The sequence below is a fragment of the Rutidosis leptorrhynchoides genome, chromosome 2 (genome assembly GCF_046630445.1).
Source record: "Rutidosis leptorrhynchoides isolate AG116_Rl617_1_P2 chromosome 2, CSIRO_AGI_Rlap_v1, whole genome shotgun sequence".
In the NCBI taxonomy this organism is placed as follows: Eukaryota; Viridiplantae; Streptophyta; class Magnoliopsida; order Asterales; family Asteraceae; genus Rutidosis; species Rutidosis leptorrhynchoides.
Window position 1 is genome coordinate 373,583,594 of NC_092334.1, and position 24,999 is coordinate 373,608,592.

General features: G+C 34.4%; 2 protein-coding genes across 5 annotated transcripts; one reads left to right on the top strand and one right to left on the bottom strand.

Annotated features, from left to right (window-relative positions):
- Nucleotides 1–7,885: 7,885 nt before the first annotated feature.
- Nucleotides 7,886–13,606, top strand: LOC139892069 (protein SUPPRESSOR OF FRI 4-like). Of its 4 annotated transcripts, none has more exons than XM_071875102.1 (7): nt 7,886–8,201; nt 9,657–9,757; nt 11,117–11,210; nt 11,306–11,706; nt 12,384–12,538; nt 12,638–12,691; nt 13,283–13,606. In XM_071875102.1, exons 1-7 carry the CDS (start codon nt 8,005–8,007, stop codon nt 13,352–13,354), a joined length of 1,074 nt encoding a protein of 357 aa, XP_071731203.1. In that variant the 5' UTR covers nt 7,886–8,004; the 3' UTR covers nt 13,355–13,606. The 4 variants fall into 4 exon arrangements, with proteins under 4 accessions (XP_071731203.1, XP_071731204.1, XP_071731201.1 ...); XM_071875103.1 differs by having other exon boundaries at nt 11,309–11,706; XM_071875100.1 differs by having other exon boundaries at nt 12,638–13,606.
- Nucleotides 13,607–18,159: 4,553 nt separating this feature from the next.
- Nucleotides 18,160–19,476, bottom strand: LOC139892070 (protein UNUSUAL FLORAL ORGANS). Its single transcript, XM_071875104.1, has one exon. The coding sequence runs from the start codon at nt 19,474–19,476 to the stop codon at nt 18,160–18,162; it is 1,317 nt and encodes a 438-aa protein (XP_071731205.1).
- Nucleotides 19,477–24,999: the final 5,523 nt, after the last annotated feature.

The window sequence follows — 24,999 nt, forward strand, 5'->3', positions numbered from 1 at the left end:
GAATTATTTTAAAAACGCCAATTAACGGGTGATGTTATAATTAAATAACGGACTTTAAAATAATTAAACAGAAAGTAAATGGAAAAAGACGGGTTATTACATTACCTACTCCCTAAAAGAAATTTCGTCCCGAAATTTAGGTAGATGTAGTAGGTGTTGCTTCCTTCTCGAGATCTTGCGTTGCCAACTCTACGAATAAGTGAGGATACTTTCTTTGCACTTGATCTTGTCTTTCCCAAGTAAACTCGGGTCCTCTTTTGGCATTCCAACAGATTTTGACAATCGGGATTTTACTTTGTTTTAGCGTCTTGACGTACTGGTCCACAATTTCAACCAGTTCTTCTACGAAATGAAGTTTGTCATCAATAGTAAGCTCCTCGAGAGGGATGACGAGTTCGGGTTCGGCAAGGCACTTCTTCAAGTTTGATACATGGAAAGTAGGATGAACGGATCTCAATTGAGTCGGAAGATCTAAACGGTAAGTAACGGGTCCAATACGCTCCAAAATTTCAAAAGGACCAATATATCGCGGATTTAGCTTCCCACATTTCCCAAAACGGATTACACCTTTCCAAGGTACGACTTTTAACATTACACGGTCACCCACTTGGAATTCGAGATCCTTACATCTAATGTCGGCATAGCTCTTTTGACGACTACGGGCCGTCTTAAGCCTTTCTCGGATCTAAACGATCTTCTCGGTTGTTTCACGAATGAGTTCGGGGCCAGTTATTTGCTTGTCACCTACTTCGGCCCACCAAATAGGGGAACGACATTTGTGTCCATATAAAGCTTCGAAAGGTGCGGCGTTAATACTCGAGTGATAACTATTGTTGTACGAGAATTCAGCTAGAGGAAAATGCTTTTCCCAAGCTTTTCTGAAATCGAAATGCAAGCTCGTAACATATCTTCCAAGGTTTGAATCGTGCGTTCGCTTTGTCCGTCGGTTTGTGGATGATATGCGGTGCTCATGTCTAAACATGTCCCCAAAGCTTCTTGTAAAGCACCCCAAAATCTAGAAGCGAAACGGGCATCTCGATCGGATATAATCGATAAGGGTACACCGTGACGGGATACAATCTTCAATTCGTTAATCTATAAAAACACGACACTAGGTTAACTTACACCTTCAACACCTTAGAAAGTAAAAGTAAATTTAGGCCCCGCACAATTTAAATAAACAAAACCACTGTGTGCTACCTTGATCAACTGAACAGGACGTCCTGCGGCCTAACGACACCGCACGAATTAAACCGTCCGTTTCGGTTGTATCTTTGTAGTGACATCAGTGGAGATCTGTTTTTGTAATGGATTATCTTAAAATCTGACTTAAATATAGCTTTGCTTTAATATATAGAGTAGATACATTAAATATGAAAATAAACCCATTAAACAAAGTACATTTGAGGTGTTGTTACTCTAATTTAAACGTGTATACAATGAGAAATGGGTTTTATAGAAATGGGTTTGTATGGAAATAATTTGAGAAGCATGAACTGAAAACACAGCCATAATCGTTCAAATTTACCGAGTTCGATGAAGATGATTGTGGGTTCTTCATCGTTCAGATCTACCGAGTACGAACTCCGCGAATCATCTCCGCCGTATTCCACCATCGTAAACCCGTAATGCCGTAACCCTTGGGGATGAATGTTTGTTTTTATGTACGATGGTGGATATGATTTGTGTAATAGAAAAAATGGAATTGGGTTGTGTATGTGCAAGAAACATAGCTTGTTTCTAGATCTATATTGGTGATGATATAATTAGTTGGGGTTTATATTTAGTGATAAAATTAGATCTATTTCCATTACAGAGGTGTATGTGAGAAAGATGAAAATAAATTGTTGAATTTTTTGTTTAATTTAAGTTAGTGTTGAAGAAATTAGGTCTAGTTAAACATGATATGAAAAGATAAAGTTCCTCAAAGCAAAGACAAATAATAGGGATCATTTTAGCTATTTTGTTCAAGAAAAAGATAAAAGGACGAATTTACCTTCATGTGTGTGGCATGTGATTAGAGTTAACGGACTTTTTTAATGTCTGTCGGTCAGAGGGACGAAATCAGTACCATTTGCAAATCACGAGGATGAAATTCATAAAAAAAAATCACGGGGACTAAATCAGCGTTTTAGTACAAACCACTGGGACTATTTCAGCAATTTTGTCTTTAAATTATGTAATTTTATATTTTAGTAATTTAAATTAATGTACTTTATGTATAATAATGTGACTAGGACGTGCGGGTTTTGTGTGTGGAGTAGTGGTGGTGTTGGTTTTTGGTGTGAGTTGTTAGTGGAATGCTGATGTGACATTTTATTTTTATTTTTGTTGTTTTTATTAATTTGTTTTATATTATTGATAGTTTTTAAAAAATAAAAATAATAAGAATAATAATAACTTTTTTTAATGATACGGGCTACTTTTTTAAAGTTGACCAACAACTATATTTTTTTCTATAAATACTCTATTTCACCAACTTCAATTCACACTTCACATTTTCTACAAATTCTAAACTTCTAAAACTCTCTCCATTGTTCAAAATGAGTCCGTTGAATGTTGGCTTACAAGTTAATTACGAAGGTGAATTTTATCGGAAAGTGATAAATTATCAATCTTGCCGGCAACAAGAGTATTTCATTAATGCGCGTGAGTATGACTTATCGAAGTTGATTGAGTTTCTTAAGGAAGACATACCTTTGTTTTTCAAACAGGTTTGGTATTTCAAAAAACCCAACGTTCCCGCCTCGCTACTTGAAAATGACCACGATTGGTTTGCTTTGGTAGGGCGAGCATTGGGGTTATGAAACAATTAAGCTTTATATCAAATTTAGGGATGAAAGCGAAAATATTGTTGAAAGTTATCAAGAAGTTGTACCTGAATCTCTAAAAGGGTTCAACAATACGATATTCGCGATTACGAAGATTGATCAAGGTGTATGTTGAAGATAGCCGTTAGGAATTAATGTAATCGTTTTAGGAACTAACTTGTTCTTCTGTTTAGGAAATAATGTAATCGTTTAGGAATTAATGCAATAAACGACTATATTGTAAGGAATCACATTATTATTAAACATAAGGTACATTAATTTAAATTACTAACATAAAATTACATAATTTAAATAAAAAAATATATAACAAATAATTAATTATTCATTAGCGGTACAAAAGTAAGGTGATAAGAAAAGAAAAAAAGAAAGAAAAGAAAAATGAAAAATGAAAAAGAAAAAATAAATTAAATTATTTAAGGGAAAAAGACAAAATTACGTCGGTCGTCCCTGAACTTTCAAAGAGAGAAAATGAAAGAATTGCCCTCACATGTTTGGCACATGCTGAAGGTTAACGGAGAAAAGAGACGGACAGTTAACAGAAAGACGACAAAAGTTATAAAATGTAAGTTCAGTGACGACGAACGCAAAAAAAAAAAAAAAACTTTGAGGACGACGCCTATGATTTTGTTATATGTTCAAGGACGACGGGAGTAAATTTGTCCTAATTAATAAAATCACAAGAGTTGGAGGATTATCTAATTAATTGATTTGAGGGTAAAAATGTAAAGTTTTAAAAAGTACAATGTAATAATGACATTTCTTAACCTGTATATTTTTTTCTGGGATAATTAATTTGGAACGGAAGGAGTATTTGCCTAACATTCTTACGAATGTGACCAACACAAACGTAGCGAGATTCAAGATAAACTACCTCAAAATGAGAATTAGTAATTTGCGAACAACTTCCCCTATGTTGACATCAGTGAGATGATTAGCCACACTACTATGGAAAAAAATAAATGTATTTGAGTAAAATTACTTGCCTAGGTCTGCTAGGCCTAAGATATCGTTGAATTCTTCTAATTTCCATACGTACTATACACCATCAATCTTGAAACGCACTGTATTGTCAGTACGCCTATATTTTAAAAAAAAAACTATAGAATCACGAACACGATCCGGATAAACCAGAAATTTATAATAAAATTTTCAGTTGCAAATCATCAAACATTTGGAATACTTGTTCAATACCTAGGTTGCTGTTATAAAAAAATGACAACAGTCGGCCCTCATGATTCGTCTTCTTTCAAAGGACACGTTTTATATAATAATTTGTTTATTTATATTGTGAACCCAAATGATCACTGGGCCCTCTATTTAAAGGGATAAATTTTTTTCTAAAAAATCAGGAAAATGTCAGAATATCATAAATATCTGATCCCGGTGCAACACGCACCATGCACGGATCAATACGCACAGTGCATTTTTCGTGTTACGTGTAGCGAGTTACGGGTAACAAGTAATGTAGTTGGTAAAACGAGCCAACGACCAAGGAACATGCAAATACAATGGGCACCGTGTGTGGTGTCTGGCACGTGAACGAAGATCATATTGACAAATACAAAAATTGAAGGACATATCATTATATAGTTTGCGATTTATGGGGATGTTAACCCATTTCCGGGTTTTTAAACTCAATAATACTAAATCCAATCCAGTTAGTTCCTAATAGGCCCACTTCAACCTTTAGAATCACGAACAAGATCCGGATATACCAGAAATTTATTATAAAATTTTTTGCAGTTGCAAATCATCAAACATGTAGAATACTTGTTCAACACCTAGGTTGGTGTTATCAACCAAATGACAATAGTCGGCCCTCATGATTCGTCTTCTTTCAAAAGACATGTTTTATATAAAAATCTGATCCTGGTGTAACACACACCACGTACGGATCAATACACACAGTGTGTTTCTGTGTTACATGTAACGAGTTGCGGGTAACAAGTAATGTAGTTGGTAAAACGAGCCAACGACCAAGAAACACACACATACAGTAGTCACCGTGCGTGGTGCCTGATGCGTGGACATATGTCATATTGGCAATTACAAAAATTCAAGGACATATCATTATATACTTTGCGATTTATGGGCATTTTGACCAATTTCCAGGTTTTTAAACTTAATAAATACTAAATCAAATCCAATTAGTCCCTAATAGGCCCATTTCAACCTTTACTAACCCTAGTAGCAAATTCAGCTTTTATTTATTTATTTTTTGGCAAATATAGTAGTATATATATATATATATATATATATATATATATATATATATATATATATATATATATATATAAAGATCAAATGATCCGAAATTACACCATTAAAATAGTTCTGATGAACTGTACTCATACAATTGAATTGAGCCAATCGCATTAAACAGCTAGAAACAAACACCACTAGACAAACATAACCGAAACTAAACATACATATACAAGCACCCGACCCCAAACTCGAACTTCGCTTTCAACCCACATCGATGAACGCACATCAGTCACGCCCACCGGGCAACCCAAGAACACTAATCTCGAGACCTAACTTTCCGAAGCCAAACAAGTTAGCTACGTCGGCAACAACATCACGCCCAACCAAACAAACACAATGACGGAAAAAATGGAATGAACGAGAGCAACCGTGCAACAACCAACCCGAATCATCAGCAAAGCCGAGCCACAAAAGATCAAGGCTATAATCGCCAATATTCAGGGGACATTTACAAACCAGTAGATCCCGACGATCAACCAAACAGTAGCCAGCTTCGACCGGTATTCCCTGGCCAAAAACCAACAGCCACCAATTTCAACCAACCTAACGCCAATTTAGGTAACCAAAGGCCACCAACGACCGCTAACAGTGAAAAGTAAACGGAGTCACCATCAGCCGTCAGCAACAAAAGGTGGCTGTCGGACAACCACCATCGGCGACCATTGTTTGCCTCCACCTTCAACCACCGAGAGTCAAAAGCAGCCGCTAACAGTCGGTAAAGGCCGTGAGCATCCGCCGCCACCCCTCAACAGTGTTCGACGGCGGACGAACCGCCAAGATCTACCAGATTTCAACATAAAACACGAACAACCAAACCCCTGCCAAAACAAACCCACCCGCAACCAAACCGAAGCCCAACCAAGTGATATGTAGAATTCCAGGTTGAATTCGTCGCCTACAAACAAACCTGAGAAGAAAACGGCGGTGGAGACGGAGAATAGAAGAGGCAAGAAAACCCATTCGCCGGCCGAAATCGCCACCATAAAACACCCAAAAACCCCAACCATTTCCAGAATCCATGCTGGATTCGTCGCCTGAAAACCAGAGAAGAAGACGAAGCATTATAACGACGCAAAACCCACCGGAGAAGAGAGAGATGGAGGTCCTTTATTTCGACGGAAAGCTTAGAAAAACCGAGCCACCGGCGAGATGCCGGTGGTCGGAGAAGCCAACAGCGCTGTTACCAAACGGCGGTCGTGGTGGTCGAAATGGTGGTGGCGGCTTGTGTTAAAATTAGGGTTACAATTTGGGGGAGAGAAAGTTCAGAGGTAGTTCAATTAGTGTATGAAAATGAAAAATGAGAAGTTTAAAGATAGTAAAGGATACCGGAATACAAATGGCGAAGAAACAAAGTAGCAAATTCAGCATTTTTTTTGGTAAAATATATATATATATATATATATATATATATATATATATATATATATATATATATATATATATATATATATATATATATATATAGATCAAATGATCAGGCAGATTACATAATTGAGTACTGAGATCTAATAATCTCTACAAACATTAAACGATACAATTGAAATCTAACAACACCAATACACATTGAAACAAGAGCAACTACAAAAAAACAAGCTGCACTGCCACAATCCACACCTATCGATATACAACCCCAAGCCCGACCAAGCTCAGAAAGGCCCCCGAACCACTACCTCACCAACCCGTCAAGAGCAGCATCCGATCATCAGTAAACTAACAAGTCCCGTTCACCGGGAAGCCCAAGAACACCCTCCTTGAGACCAGCAAACAGTAGAAGACCCTCAAATAACAGACAACCCCACCGTACGGGCGACGGAAAAGCCCTCAAGAGACCCCAACTGAAAACCTCATTTTTCGTAACCAAAGAAAACGGTAACGGCGGCAACAACATCGTACCATCCCGGACCGGTAACGACGACAAGGAAGATGGAATGAAACAGAACTAGACAGCTAACAAACAACCCAAACCACCATAAAATGATGGTAACCGAAATTCCGGCAGGAACTCTGGACACCACAGTAGGGCGGCGACGGACACCAATCAAGCAGCAAACCCAGAGCATATATGAACGCCAATTTTGTAAAGCACATACCACCAAAAAAGAAAGAAAAGACAGGAAACGCCGGAACCAAATTCCGGCAAAAACCGCCGAGTAAAAAACACCGACGCCCAAAAACCTACCGGAAGTCAGGGTACAAGACAACGACGATCAACAAAAAGGCCTAACAACAACGACAATCACAGATCTCAAAAAAAGATCGCCACCTGTGAAAACGGAGTTGCAAAAGACCGATCGCTGGAAAGCTGAAGAACAAACAAGCAAACCCTGAAACAACACCCCAAACCAAATAGAAACAAGGATACTTACCCTAGAAGACCCGGAAGAACAGAATGCCGTTGAAAACGGCATTCGCCGCCTGCGCTGCCGGGAAAACGAAGGAAGCCGGTCGACACCTCGAATCACCGGAAATGGAAGAAAAAGGTAGATCTAAGAGAAAAGAAGAAAATAAAGCATAAAAAGAGGTTCATCGGACCTCCGGCGAGATGCCGGAGGCCGGAAACGTGATAGAAGCAAATTCAGCTTTTAACGAGCTTTATCTTGGGTCATTTACTCATTTACCTCATCCATATTTACGTAATATCCCCTCCAACTTTCTCACTACTCCTTTCATAATCCCCTAAACTATACTTGCCAACACACAATCTCTCTTTTATACGGAGTATTTCGCAAACGAGGAACAGAACCTAAAATAACAGAAACCCTAAAACGTATTTCTTCTTCTTCTTCTTCTTCTTCTTCTTCTTCACTTGCATCGATAATCGATAAATCAGATCAAATTAAATCAAATCATACACACACAAACGCGTAATAATCAATCAAGAGAGCGAATCAAATTCATCTGTGTGTGAATGGGGAAAAAGAAGAAAAGAGTAGCATCATCAGATGTATGGTGTTATTATTGCGATAGAGAATTTGATGATGAAAAGATACTGGTTCAACATCAAAAAGCTAAGCATTTTAAATGTCATGTTTGTCATAAAAAGCTTTCTACTGCTGGTGGTATGGCCATTCATGTCTTACAGGTTCATAAAGAAACTGTCTCAAAGTAAACCCTAATTTCTCTTTTATTTTGTCAATTTTTTTTTTTTTAATTTTTTCAAATCAGATTATGTATGATGAACTTGATTGCATTGGACTTGACTGTTTGACTTTATATGTGCCATTCTTAACATGCATTTAATCGAACGCCTTGTGTGCAAACAAGTTTTCTGTAAATTGATTGTTGGAATTTAAAACTTATATGGTTGTAACAACGATATAAAGGGTTGATAGATTTGCTAGTTACTTAGGCTATTATGAGGTTAATCATCCCTATTGTGTTATGGCTATTATGAGGTTAAAATTATTCCTACTGTGCTATCAGTATATTGATATTTGATTTATTCGTGCACTGATAGATGTAGACAAAAAGAACTACGTGCCTTGTGTGTTTATTATTCGTGTTGTGAAAAAGCGTTCTCTCATCAACATTATTGTAACTTTGTAAGATCATATGCTATATGAGATGTCATGTTGGATTAAGCCGCAGACGTGCGTTGGGTTAATTAATGGGAAATTATTTGTGGATAAGAATTTACTTGTACTCCACTTTATATGATATTATTATCAAATGAGTGCCAAGCTACACAAAATTTATTAATGTTCCATTATAGAGACTATTAGTTTGTAAACACTGTTACCTGTTAGATTACAGAACCTTAGACAAATTGCAGTAGGGATTTAATAATGTAGGGCTTGATAACCTGTTTGATTTTACCTGATAAAGATAATGACTCTCTATTTGGAGTGTAGTGTTTTTTTTTTTTTTTTTTATTATTATTTTTTTTATTTTTTTTACTGCATCAAGGTCTTATCTTCATCTCCTATAGATGCTACAATAGGATGTCAATAGGTTGGTGCTCTGTATGTATGGATCAAATTGAAAGGAAAGAAATGTTTTGATTCTTTATGACTTGATCCCATACTACATGATAGTCAACTTATAGACTGCTACACTCACGGAAGGTTTATTTTCATAGTGCACTCAACGCCTTGCACACAGAATAAGACCCAACAATAAAATTGGAACTTTTTTTGCTTCTTCATTAGGGTATTATGAAGTCCTGGTAACTTAAAGTAGTCTGAATAAACTACTTATCTTTTTAATGATAGGAGATAGATGCTAAATTGTTGCAGTAACATGTGATGTGACTTTAGTAATTAGGCAAGCGTCGATATGCACCAGAAAAGTATTTTGCTGAGCTTGTTTTCGATATGTCTTGTACTCTGTTGTCATTTGATAATATTACTAGCATTAATTAGTGGGCTTTTAGGACTAAAAGTAATGATTTATGCATTGAAGTATCCAGCTGAATGTCCTTAAGTAGTAGTAATCTACCAGTTATTGTGTGGAATATATACTTTAGCAGAAACAATTTGATAAACTGTTGACAAATGGTTGCCGAATTTCAAGACGTGAGACTCTTGTCCCTGTACTTTATTAAAATATAATTTTATACAGGGTGCCAAATGCAAAAGAAGGCAGAGATTCAACAGATATCGAAGTTTATGGAATGCAGGGGATCCCAGCTGATATCTTGGCCGCTCATTATGGAGAGGAAGGTATCTAATATGACAATTATTTGTTACTTATTTAATTGCATTTAGTTTTTCGTATTATGTATTATTTAGTGTTTCTTAGGTGTTACTACGTATTAGATTGATTCAAATTACTGAACTACATGAAATGAAAAGTATTATACTATACTACGTACTATTTACTGGTAACTTAAATAGGTATGACTAGTTTTAGTAAGAGCAAATAGACTCAAAATGACTGGGTCTGGATCTAAAACTTTGTACCGAAGACTTTTCTATTTTAAATGCTAGATATGTAGTTTGAGCTACATGCTTTGACATCAGATATATCTTTTTGTTGCTGCTCTTTTTTATTCTGTTTTTTTTTTTTGTTTTTTTGTTTTTTTTTAATAAATTCAATTAGATTTTGGACACTAATAACTTATTAGCTTGATATTAAGGTTGCAAAAGTCGCTAATCGGGGACAATCGTTCGGGACCATGGAGGAATTAATAGGTCAAATCGGGGATTAATCAGATCTTACTATTTTGTAAATAATAAATTTAAAAGTATGTGCGTAAATATACAAGAAAAGCATATACATAACATAAAATAAGTTGTATAGAAGCAGTTACATAATATAGACCAATATTATACTCAAAACCCTATTTTTAAATCAAAGTGAACTGTTGACAAAGTTCGACTTTCACCGATGTTGACTGATTAATCTTGTTTTTGAATGATTAATCTCTAGTTTGACCGGTTAATCCCTTCTTTGACCGATAATCCTTGTTGACCAATGGTTGATCGATTTTTTGGAGCGATTTTGACTAACCCTTTTGTAGACTTCTCAAAAACCAATTAATTACAACAATGCTTGTCTATCACATTGTTTTTGATTCTACTCATTTAGGTTAGTCTAGATAGATATTATTTGTTCAGTATCTATAACTATAACTATTCCTTATCCTTGTAAATCATCGGTCTCTGTATTGGTTCTAGTTTATATAAGGTGGTAACCTATTTTCTGAATACATTTGAAACAACGTTTTTTAATAATTAACTGACTCATGGTAACAGAAGGATTATATGGTGTAAACGGCCCATATATTGATGTATCAGTACTTAACTTTGGTTTATGTGTATTTTATCGTTTGTTCTTTTAGAGATTCTATCTTACAAATTGTTTTCCATTTGTTTTAATCCACGTAACTTTGTCATCTTGTTTAGTGATCGAGGTCCTAATTTACCATATGTCATTTTATTATGGATGTTGAAACTGTTCTGGTATATATTATTCTTCCTTAGTCAGAGAAATGATAAATCTCTATTCAATAGTTTATTCTTTTTTTTTTTTTTTTGGGAAATATAACAACAATCCACATTTTTCTTTAACATTTGCAGACAATGACAATCCAAGTAAAGTTGGAAAATTGGCGATTCCTACCATGCCAGTCCCTGGTCCATTAGGATATCCTCCATCAACAATGCAAACTATGTAAGCTATATTTTTTTACTTCTATTTTTGTACAAAAATTAAGAGTGTTAAAGATTTCAAATCCCAAATTTGACATGTTCTTGTTTTATTTGAAGCAGTTTCAGGCCTGGATTACCTGTTCCTCGACCCGGTTGGGCGGTTCCACCTCGCCCACAACCCTGGTTCACACAAAATCCAGTTGGCTCGGTTCCTCCTGCACCACTTGGAATGGTCCCACAACCCTTATTTCCGGTTCAACCAATGCGGCCTCCTATTTCAACTGCACCACCAGGGCTACAACCGCCGTATCCTGCAGCTCCACCTGGATTGATGACATCATCACCATCTGTTCCTGTATCTCAACCTTTATTTCCTGTTGTTGCTAGTAATGGCATGCCTTCTCAAACTTCAGCATACTCTGCGTCTACGCTTTCAACAAGTGTTCCGTTAAACTCTCCTTCGGATCCAAATGCCAACACTAACATGCCAAGAGGATACCTTATGCCGGGCTTTCAAGGTTCGAGTTTTTCTTCCATTTTTTAATCATTTTTAAATTGTCTATTTGGACCCATTTACTTATAAATGAGTTGATTTAGTGCTATTATATCTGAAAAAGGTCTAATGAATACACCATGTCAAAAGTGAAGGTGTCACATGGGTGGAACATGTTAAGTGTTGCCCAAGTCTATTGTTATCTAAGATTTAACTTGTAATTTTTTATTTGTTATAATTGTGAATAACAGATAACAGATATCTATATAAAATTGTCAAAAATTTATTAAGTGTTAGCGGTCAACCCCATCTGACTGGTTTAACTAGTACAATTTTGTATTTCAACCTATAGATAACAGAGTGTAAAAAAACTTTATCAAGTCCTGGGGTATATGATTACTTGCCTTTTTATCATGACAGCTGAAAAACCAATGTGTATAAACTTCACCGGAGTTAATAAAAATATTATTTAAATAGATTTCCTAATCGCATATAATTTCTTTTAAAAAACAATAAAACATTTGTAACAACCGATATTTGCTCATTCCCTCTTATTAGGCATTATGACATTAGTTGGTTGCATTTGGACTGTGACGTTGTCACTATTTTCCACTGCTGACTATATGCTTGCATCACATTTCTTATCACTATCCATCATAATATTTTATATGCAATGCAATATATTTATATTTATTTATGCAGGTGGAGTACCCGTTAGTTCACATTCTTACGCTTCTGGTCCCAATACTGGCGGTCCTTCAATCGGCCCACCTCCTGTAATTGCAAATAAAGGTCCTGCAGTTCAGCCGGCTACAAATGAGGTCTACTTAGTTTGGGATGACGAGGCCATGTCCATGGTTAGTTGTGCTTTGTGATTTTTTATTCATTTGTTATTTTTCAACTTATACCTTTTTCTGTTTTGTATCTTAATCCACTTCATATTTTTATATTGACAGGAGGAAAGAAGAATGTCGTTACCAAAGTATCAGGTGCATGATGAAACAAGCCAGGTAAGTTGTATCTTATGCCATACTATTTTACATGGGTCCCATGTTTTGATTTTAATATTCCAGTTTAAACATTGTTGCATGTATGTGAAGGTATTTCAGTACCCATCTATTTTTTATTTACTTTTTAAAAAAATATATTGCGTGGAGAAGTTTTATCCAAACCGTTGCTCATTTAAATGGGCCCCATTCTCGTGTTGGCAAGCAATACACCAATTTACTGAGCATCAAATTGCAAGTATGTATTTACATTATTATTGTATCTAGTTAGTGATTGTAAATATAATATCTGTCGAGGTTGCCGCAATCAACATGAGGACTCTCCAATTGAAGTGTATGTATTTGTTTTCTAGGAATATTGTTTATTTAATCCTACAAATTTTTTAATGCTTTATTGTGAAGTTTTGGATATGGGTGGAACAACTCATTATACAAACTTGGCCCAGGTTAGCCGTTTCTAGAAAGTTCTGGAATACCTAGACGCAAAGTTGTAGTACTGAGTTATACTATTATTGAGTGATGATGATATTTGATGATGATTTTTGATTTATATGATTCTAATTATTACATGTATCGTGGGTTAAATATTTTCAGATGAGCTCAATTGATGCTGCCATTGATAGGAGGATATCAGAAGGCAGGCTTGCTGGTCGGATGACGTTTTAGAAATTGATTGAAAGATGAGGGGCATTGTTTTGTAGAAGGTGACTGAAGAAGAGAGTCAGCATTCTTTGAATCGTTTTAAATAGAAGCAAGACATGGACATTGCGATTGTGATATCTTCTTCATTACGGTATTTATAAAGAGAAGTTTTATTGTTATGTGGATTTGTTTGTATTATTTGATGAAAAGGAACTAGGTTAAACTTTTAGTTGATGATTGTGAATCAGTTGAACTTTAACATGGTTTTTATCCGGATTCTGTGCTTGGCCTGTTCAACTCTACCCGGTTTTGAAATCGACAAATATGGAACTTAACGAATGTTTACCCATTTCTTTTCTCGTATATAAAGCAAAGGCATGTATTTTCTCTTCATGAAATGTCAAATTTACCAGTTTTTACACTTGTTCATTCGAAATTGTGGTTCTGGGTTCATGCATGTTTTGGATAAAAATTTATTTGGTGCCGAGGTAGATGTACCCTTTCTCAAGTCTTCCCGGGTCATGTTAACTCAAATAATACTCCATTTGATGTGTTATGTTGAGGTGGTTTCACGTTGAGTTCGTGGTGTCGAAGGTATTGTAGGTCTATTTAGCTCTACTCATTTCAAATGAGCAAAACGATTGCTTCAGGTAGCAACTTTGGTTCGTAATATGTTTGTTGTCTTAGCCTAGAATTAACCCATGAACGTCCGAACACAAGATTTTTCGTTCCCATGTGTCCTGGAACTCGATTTCCTAATCTTTCAAACTCCTTGTGGTAACCAATTAACCATCAATAACACAACCTGTTTGATGCTCGGACAGTCCCCATCTATAAATAATGAATAGATGATTAAATTGGATATATAATAAGATGGATACAGATGATTATTTAATTAAAAGTGGAGGATAAATTATCATTCCACTGATTCATCAATTACCATCCGAATAAATAAATACATGTATAAATTTAAGTATAATTATATTTATCTATGTATATATGAAAATGTAGTAAACAATAATGAATCAAGAACGATTTATTCAATATATGAATATGAATGTCACGGTGTTCCTGCATCTTAGGACCCTTTTATGTTTTTTTTCCTCTCGTTATTTTTTTATCGCCTTTTTTAGAGGAATAAATACTCCTACTCCTGTACTCCTACTTCCTCCGTCCTAAATCTATTGTGTCCAGACAAAAAACACACAGTTTAAGAAAAAGTACCTGACACGTACTTCTCTGATTAACTTTCCAGTTTTAGCCCTTACTTTTTACCTATCTTTTTATCTTTGCATGTATAAAGTAAGAGTATAAAAGAATTTTATCACATTATTTTTTTTCATTAATGGAAGTGTACAATTAATTTGGGATCCAAAAAAGGAATACTGAACAATAAAATATGGAATGGAGGGAGTATTAATTTAACAATAGCTATAAGAGCCCTCCCAACGGTTTAATCCTCCCAACCGTCCACCCTGCCGCCCTGTGGGCGCCGACGACAGCGGCGCGCCCAGTCATCTGCCCAGCCCCCCGCCTCTGGTTTCGTTCTTTTAAATCATATTCGTGGACGGGTCTTTTTGGTCAAAATGACCGTTACGAAATAAAAAAAATAAAAATAAAAAAATAAACGGCTACTGACCCCAAACTTTTTTTAATTTTTAATTTTTATTTTTAAACCCTATATAATCCACACTCCATTTATACATTTTACACAACCAAAACTACACTCCATTTCAATCAAATTCATTAATTTCTACATTTTATACAATCTTATTTTTTAAGCAAACAATGAGTTCCAAAAAACCCCAAACAAAGGCAAATCAAAACAACACCATAAAGTTCAAGACCCGAATGCGGTCGGTCGCGACATGATGCAAAATTTGCTTGATCAATCGCAACAAAATATCGGGTTTTCTCGCTTTACAAATGCTAATCCATCTAATGCATTTGCGGGTATGTTTCCAAACGTTCACACACAACAAACTCAACATTAACAATACTACACTAACCAACATTATCAATAACATATTCCCTACCATATTAACCAACAATCTCAACCATTTTCCATTTTCACGAACCAACAATGTCAACAACAATCCCAACAAACACCACATTATCCAAGATTTCGTGGCAAATCGGATGATGAAGAAGTTCCCAAAACTCCACGCCATGTCAAAGCCGATGTCGAACCCGAAGATGAACGCGTGGCCGATGTTCGAGGGAAAAAAGTGAGGTGTCCGAAAGTTCCTTGGACCGACTTGGAAATAAAATTTTTAGCCGAGCGTTATGTGTATGATTCGGAACATCCAGATGCGGGAAACGACCAAACTTATAATTTATTTTGGGTAAAGTCCGAAGACAAAACAATTCATTAGTTTCGGAGCAAAGGCGTGCGGATCAAATAATTGGTAAATGGGCTAAAATTCGAAGAGATGTGAAGATTTTTATTGGTATTTATTCGAAACTTGAGAAAATGTGGCAAAGTGGTTGTTCGGGGGAGGACGTTATGAATGCGGCCCGAAAACAATTCAAACACCAAACCAAGCGACAATTCGCTTTTGAGGATGCGTGGCTAGTTTTAAGGGATAGCCCGAAGTTTATGGAAAGTGAAGGTATATCGGCTATCAACAAAAGAAAACAAGCCGATGAATTACCAATTCCAACCAAGGCTAGTTCGAACCCGAAAATTAGCACGAACCTCGACCCAACCCAATTTGAAAATTTATTTAAAGATCACTACCCAATCCGACATCCTCCAAGTTGAGCTAAAAGTCAAAGGGATTCGTACTCATCCGATGCCGCGAGTCGTATGTCATCCGACGAAGTTCGGATAAAGATAGCTCAATCTGCCAAAGCTTCTCAACTAGCGACGACTAAAACCATGGAAAACTTTGTGAAAAAAGCGAGACGAGAACAATGTTGAAAAGTTTGAAGCTTCTTTCCAAACCGGTATCACGAGACTTTCCTTCCGACGAATATGAAATGATGATGAATTATCGAGCGAGACTTAAGAAAAAATATGCCAAGGAACTGGCACGTCCGGACGATGACGACGAGTAGTTTATTTGTAGTATTTTATTTTTATTTATGTCGCATTTTATTTAAATTACTGTAACGTTTTTTTTATAAATTATTGTAACGTTTTTTTATTTTAAATGAAATTTTAGGTTTATATTAATGCCTTTTATGTTTAATTTTAATTATTTAATTGTTTAGAAAAAAATAAAAAGTAATTAAAAAATATAGAAGAAAGGTGTAACTGTTGGGAGTGTTTAGTCCTGGATTTAGTCATGGGAAAGAAGTACTGATGTTGCGCTGATGTGGCGTCTAGTCCTGAAGGACTAAAACAAAACCATTGAGAACACTCTAATTTGTCTAACTAGGAAGTATACTAATACTACATCCCTTTACTAGTGCAGTATCATACGTTTTCGAGATAACTTTGAAAGAAATCAATCAAACTTAGGTGTTTAATATTTAATTTTAAATCGGATGATCTGAAAAATTGAACCTAAGAGTGTGTTTGACGCACCAGCTTCTTGAATCTTATGGGGGTTCGAACTTATAACTTTTATAAGGTTCAAGTCATAAACTTTATTTGGTAGACAAAAAAAGTACAACCAACGAAAATTATAAGCTCTTAAAAAATAAGTTTCTCATAGTATATTATGAAAAAAAAAAAAGTATAGCTTATGAATTAGAAATGAGCTGTAACTAGTTTACCAAACACTTATAATAGATAATAAACTCTACCTAGCAGGTTTAAAAATAAGCTCTAGCTCCAGCCACTAAGCTCCAACTATTTTATCTAAACACACCCGAAAACTAGAAAAATCAATTCGAATTTAAATTTGATTTTCGTTTGGATTTTATTTATGCCCTTCAAATTTGAGTTTTCTATTTCGGTCTCATATTCGGTTTTATTTTTTTCATTTCAGTTTAACTGAATTCAAAGCTTAATTCAAGTAATATTAATATAACGAAAAATTAATGTCAAAATCAAAAGCGCAATTTAAAATTAATTTGTTATAAGAATTTTGATTAAATTATAATCTCTTCGTATCAAAATTACTATCTTAATTTGACTTTTGAAGTATTTTTTATTCAACATTAACTTTAAATATATTTTTTGTGTTATATAATATATGATGAAAATTATATCAATGAAAGCGCGTTTAAAATCTAGTATATTCATATAAATTTCATTAAATATTATATAATTCAAATAACAAAAGTCAAAGTTGTGAAAGAAAATACTCTAAAGAGTCAAATAGAACACTTATTGTGGGATGGACGAATTTTTTCCCTTCCGGAAAGAATGAAATGCATAGGGTTGCCGTTGGCTTAGGGATCATAGTTGCCTTTCTTTAGGTTTTTTTAGTTTTAACCGTAACTGAATCAAACTCAAATTTGGTTATCGATTTAGTTTCGATTTTGAAATTGAATTCGATTTGATTTTCAGTTTTGTCTTCAAAATTTTTCATAACCGAAAAGAGTGAAACTGAATAGATAAACATCCGTATCAAGCTATATTAATTTTTTCCCCATTAATTTAACTATATCACACATTGAAATTTAACACATAAAATACAAAACCATAAAAATTTCATTTTCACCTACTATCATGCATCACACTCAAAGACAATCATAGTTCATATGCAACAGTTACATTACATTGCCTTCATTAAACCAAACAGTTAACTTCATTTCACATAATTAACCCTAGAAATAGCAACTAGAAATAGCAACTAGCTAGCTTCAACATACACTACTCTAACAATACTTTAATACTATGATTAACTGATATTATAATAATAAAATATAATATACTAAAACTGATTTAGGGTAGTCAGTTGATCAAGAAGTCCAGTAACAGGTGTAACAAGTCTTGGTTCATATGCAAACCCATTCAATTCACCACCATCACCATATGGACACCCTGGAATCCAAATCCACCTTTTTCTTCCAAAATCAAACAACAATGCTTTTTCTGCTGATGTCCCCATAATCATCACCACCACAAAATCTCCATTTCCAACACATGTAAACCCTCTTCCACCTTCCAACTCAGCAAACTGCGCATACAACTGTTGCGGCATCCGTTCTATTTCGACCCATACAGACCCACAACTCTGAAGCCCCCACATCCTTAAACTTTTTGGCACATTTAACTTACTCTTTTCAACTGCAGCTATTAGTACTAACTTCCCCTTACTTTCCACTAAACTCGGACACCGAAGAAACCGCCTCATTGGTGCTTGAATCTTGCACCATTCGTTTCGACCCATATCGTAACCTAACACACTAAAAGGACTATAATTCATGCAATAAAATTTACCATTTGGACCATTGTTGACGTACACCATTTTACCTGACTCTAAACTGCATAATCTTGGTAGACTAGAAGTAGTTCCCCATATGGAATAAAATCCACCAACATCAATATGAAAGCTTTCAGTTGTCAGATTTTTGACAGCATATGGGGAAATTAAATCATCTCCAGCTACCATTACATCAATTGAAGAGTTTGTGATAGTTAACCCTACTGATGGGAATAATCTAGGCCTAAGAGTTGAAGGAAGTGGGGTCAATAAAGACGGAAAAAGCGGGTTCGAAAGGATCAGTCCTTTCGAACCCGCTTCATCTGACACCCAACATATGAGTCCTCCAGAGGAACATGTGGGTGAAAATCCACTTGGGATTAAGGGAAATACTAGGCGATGCCACGTCAGATTTTCAGGATCGAACATGTAGCCTTCTTCCGGGATGACGTTGGCAGTAGCGGCCGCGGCGGTGGTGGTCTTGAAGATTGTGGAAGTGGTAGTGGTGGGTTTAGGGTTTGTTGGTTTTAGTTTAAAGAAAATGAAAAAGTAGGGTTTGTTATTGATTTGGAGGTACATTTGCAAGAAGGCATGAGAGAATAAAAGAGAGTACCAACGTTTGCAAACGGAACGAGCTCGAAAAAAGGCGTGAGGTGGTAAAAAGGCGATAACTCGATCGATAAGTTTTTGGGGGAGTCTGCTCCAAATTCTGGTGTCCATCCATGGAGGACTTGTGGTGGTTGTTGGTGTTATGGTAGGGGTGGGGAAATTAGGGTAAGAAAAAGGAAAAGTAGTGACAAAATGGGTATGATTAAAAGCTTCCATGAGAAAGTTAAGGTAAAAAGTGTAAGGGGAAATTTAAGGTTGTTGGTGTTCTAAAGAGAGTAGTGATCCAAGTAGCTGAGTGAGTGTTGTTGCAATGTTCTCAAATTCAGTGGAGATTATATAAAGAGAAGTAGAAGTGAATTGAAGAAACAAATATATATATATATATATATATATATATATATATATATATATATATATATATATATATATATTTTTTTTTTTTTTTTTTTTTTTTTGTTTTTTTTTCCAAGTTACATTACACGTTACTTTACATAGGTACTTGCCTTATTAAATTAAAATTAAAAATGCAAAGAGGAAAAATATTCTAGATTATATCGTATAAGACAAAATAAAAATAAATATAACTACAAAAATACAACATAAACATTGGTACAATACATAATATTTGACAAAATATTATATAGTATAATTTTATTTATATTAAATAGTTTAATTTGGCATAATAATATAGCAATAGGGAAAAAAGTTAGGAAAAAAGAGAAAGGAAAAAAAAAGAAACTCATCTTTAGAAAACTAGTTACTTTAAATAGATAGGTACGCGAGGTCAACTCAATATAATACAATACAATGGCGAATTTAAGTAGAAGTTCGTTAGTTATGGGAGATCATTGAAACTTTTTATTACGAGATATTTTCATAATTATATATAACACCACTAAATTTAACTGAAAAACTCCATATATTTTTGGATTTATAGTTTTATTTTTTTAAGTTACATATGGCAATACTAAATTTTACTACTTTGACCTCACATATTTTTCGAATTTCTAACTTTTTAAAGGTAAATAACCACTAATTAAATAGCATTCAAATAGAATTAGTGCTAAAAAAAAATTCTAGGCCTCATTGAGTTCTGATCCTGAAATCAACACTGTCTCAAGATACATGTGATTTAACGGGTTACGCTTGACCGTTTCGACCTTTTCTCTAAAGATGGCTGCAGAATTTAAATTTGAGACCTCTTAGGAAACTACTACTAAACTACACTATTTTAGGATAATTAGAATTGAAGAGAAAAAAAAAAAGGAAAACAAAAGATAAAATGTAGGGTTAGTTGGAGTTTCCATTGTATTATTGGATGTAAAGATTGTTAAAAAATAGGGCCACCTGAAGAGAAGTAAATAAAGATTAAAAAGAGTAGGAAAATGTGAAATGGGTGATGGGTGTGTTGTCTGATGGATGCATCTATCAGATCAGATCAATTCGATCAGTGTTTTCATGTCAATGGCCGAGGAATTGAAGAAAGGACAAATAGTACAGGGAAAGAAATTGACACTAAATCGGCTCTAGACAATATGGTTATTTAATGTCACTAGATTTGGCCTAGATTTCTTTTGGTAATTTAATATTATCTATATATTTCTAGGGCTTTTATACCCTAACTAGAATTCAAGAATATAATCATTTTGAATCATATCAATCTCTATATATGACAAGTCCGTTTATTTAATTTATAATTATGCAAATCCTTGTATTTAAATCGTAGATCTTGTAAAGCATACTACAAATCGCGTAGATCTTGTAAAGCATACTACAAATCGTGACAAGTATAATGGAGGGAGGCCTTAGAACAATGGAGGGAGGCTTTAGAACAAAATGGTCTACGAATCAGCAAACAAAAGACGGAATATCTTAGGTGCGATTTCGGCAGGGTTGAGGATGAACAAAATTCTGGAGTGAATATCAGCATTGGGGACCAGATCTTGCATCCACAAGATTCGTTTAGATATCTAGGCTCAGTCCTCCACAAATTGGGGAGGATAGACGATGACGTGACCCATTGTATTAAGGTAGGTTGGTTGAAGTGGAGGGCAGCGAAAGGGGTATTGTGCGACAAGAAGATACCACTCAAATTGAAAGGGAAGTTCTTCAAGGTGACAATTAAACCTGCCATGTTGTACGGATCAGAATGTTGACCAATGACGAAGGCCCAAGAGAGAAGGATGGAGGTGGCAGAAATGAGGATGCTTAGGTGGACGTGTGGTAAAATTATGTTAGATATGATTCCAAATGGTGTGTTTAGGGAAAACTTTGAAGTCAGAAGCATCATCGACAAGTTAAGAGAAGAACGGTTTCGATGGTTTGAGCATGTGATGAGGCGACCACGAACTTCCCCGGTTAGGAGAGTCGAGACACTCACGGTCGATGGCGTAAGGAGAAGGGGTAGACCTACTCGTAGGTGGTTGGATAGACTAAGGCTTGACATGAAGGAGCTTTTGTTGACCGAGGACATGACTTCTGATAGGGATGCGTGGAGGGCTAGAATAAGAATAGTCGAGTAGCGTGCTTGCTATTATTATTACTATTTTTTTTTAATATTTCTAATATTAGTGTTATTATTATTATTATTATTATTATTATTATTATTATTATTATTATTATTATTATTATTATTATTAACACTTACATACTAAAAAAGTGGTGAAGGATTTCGTTGTTTCAGTTATATCGGATTGTCGTTTTGAGTTTGCGTTCACATTATGTGACGACCCGGAGATTTCCGACCAAATTTAAACTTAATCTGTAAATGTTTCCGACACGATAAGCAAAGTCTGAAATGTTGAGTCTCGAAATGTTTGAACTATTTCATAGAATCAATTACCTTTTAACTGTGCTCGACGATTCACGAACAATTGTTTGTAACTAAATATGTATATATAAAAATTAATAAATATAAATGTATGTATATATAATAATTAAATATAATTGAAACATTAAAAATCAAATATGCAAAATATCATGCAAGATAATAAAGTTGTTATTAAAATTAATCTATATAAACATATATGAATTCTGTACATAATTATTATTATATGTATATTATAATATTAAAAAATTATGTAAATAATAAATATTCAATTATGTTGTATTATAATAAGTATTACATAATTAATAATAGGTAATATTAATGAATTAAATTTAATAACAAGTTAAAATATAGTTGCTATAGAAATATTATTATTACTTTCATTATTAATATAATTAGTAATAATTATTAATATTAATATCAGAATTGATACATATAGGTTGTTATAATAAAGTTATCATGATTATTTATTATTATTATTATTATTATTATTATTATCTTTATCAATATTATAATTACTATTATTATTATTATTATTATTATTATTATTATTATTATTATTATTATTATTATTATTATTATTATTATTATTATTATTATTATTATTATTATTAATTCTATTATTATTATTGCTAGTATTCTTATTAAAAACTTATAATATTAACAGATTTAATAAATAGATTTGTATTATTACAGAAGTTAGTATAACAGATATATATCAGTAATTGATATACATATGTACGAAAACATCAATACAGATACATAAAAACATACGTACATACAGTTACAATTATAAGATAGATACAATTTCTGTTGTAGGTCACTATCTTTCTGTTCAAATTGCGTAATTAATTGAGGGATATCGACTTTCAATCACAGATAATCCCAAAATCTGTTGAACATCTCTATCTGTTGAGTATTATAATATTTCTGATTGATAATTATGTACCTCCTGTCTGCAATTTGTTATACGTCCAAATCCTTTCTCAATACAAACAACCTAATCAATAGTAGAAATCGTACGATATGGTTAGCCATCGAATTCATCTATTTCATCTTTCTTGTCTTCTCCTGCTGGCCTCGAATATTTCTGTCGACCACAATAGATTCTACAAAACAAAATTTAATCTAATATTGATACGATATGATATCACTCTTATATATATATATATATATATATATATATATATACATATGTATATATATATATATATATATATGTATATATGTATATATATATACATATGTATATATATATATATATGTATATATGTATATATATATATATATATATATATATATATATATATATATATAATTACATATAGAAATGCACATATAGGGAGAGAGGAAGAGAAAATAAAACCCACGATCACCAACTCATCATCGGGGATCACTCAAAAACCACCTTCAAATGCTATGATCGAATCACCTTTATCAGATATCATCGAACACCATATCCTTAAACCACCACCCTTTCCTAAACCATCACCCAAGCCTCACAATCTTCGGCCACCTTTAAATCAACACCTTGAACTTCCAACCGACACCACCATCTTCTTTCGAAAACCAAACCTCTACTACCTCCTGTACCACTGCTATTACCGTACTCTTTTCATGTTTCTTTTTCAACCGCCATATCACCACCATTTAAACGCCAATCCATAATCATCTACTCGTTCTCCTTCTTCACTATTGCATATATATATATATATATATATATATATATATATATATATATATATATATATATATATATATATATATTTCCTGTTCGAAAAGCACCAAATAAACCAAAGGCACTTGCATATTTTTTTAAAGAATGAGATGAGCTTGAAACGTATGGATATTACATGTATACACTTGCCTTTCTGTTTTCTTTTTGTTCAAACCCCACAACCACCGACAGAAAATCAACAACAAATATTATAATCCCAATTGGTAACATATAACCCCACATAATACGTAATCATGGGTTGTATCAACCCTTCTTTTGAGTCGTGAAACAGAAAGTAGGGCCAACAAAATTATAAAAGCAAGGAGCAAGTGGAAGGAAGAGTTGGAAAAGTTTACATGTGACACCGCTGATTTTTTTTTTTTTAATACGTGGCGGAAGCATAATATTAATTTAATACGATATCCACATTAACTATTGTTAATACAACCTGTGTCACGTGTCATTACAAAATACTTGTTTATACAGAGAAGACATATTTACAAAAAGATTATTGTTTTCATAAAGCAAGACAACATCAGAGTTGACTCCTGTCAAACATAACATCTTCATGCCCGTCTTCTCCCCAAAAGCATAAACTACAAAAGCTAATAACCTGCAGGGAGGAGAGGGAGGGGAATTAGCACGAAGCTAAGTGAGTACGACTAACTACAGGCCATAGCATACATAAGTGTTATACTAATCATGTCACATAGTCTAACACACAAACATCACCCAGTAGTGCAGTCTATAGAGACTCTGGAGGTTCGGCCAAACCATTAACCACCAGCTGATCGGACTGGGGCTTACCAGAAGTTCCTCTACCACCGTATGTATATACATAATCCACACGCGACGGACGCGTCATTCACATATATATACACCACGGCTGTCTAGGCCACCACATGAGGAACCCAACCCGCAGGTTGATCTCTCCTACCGAGACCACCACACAATAGGGACGCACTGGGCTCCAGCAGACAAGCATCAACCAACATGCAGTCATCACAATGTACCAACTATCCACAACAATAAGTATATCTAACAAGCATGGCATTCATAATATAACATGCTACTATATACTATATACTCCAGTTAGTCCCACTCACCAAATACCAGCAAACGAGAAGGTATTCAGCTATCTAATCACTGAACCTTCTCTTTCTCCTTTTCTCCTGAGAAAACATATACACAAGTT

Bases quoted from the DNA above. Each gene is read 5' to 3' on its own strand.
- LOC139892069 (XM_071875100.1), top strand. From the start codon at position 8,005: ATGGGGAAAAAGAAGAAAAGAGTAGCATCATCAGATGTATGGTGTTAT. The intron at 9,758-11,116 runs GTATCTAATATG...TAACATTTGCAG, and splicing joins CGCTCATTATGGAGAGGAAG to ACAATGACAATCCAAGTAAA. The intron at 11,211-11,305 runs GTAAGCTATATT...TTTTATTTGAAG, and splicing joins CCATCAACAATGCAAACTAT to CAGTTTCAGGCCTGGATTAC.
- LOC139892070 (XM_071875104.1), bottom strand. From the start codon at position 19,476: ATGGAAGCTTTTAATCATACCCATTTTGTCACTACTTTTCCTTTTTCT.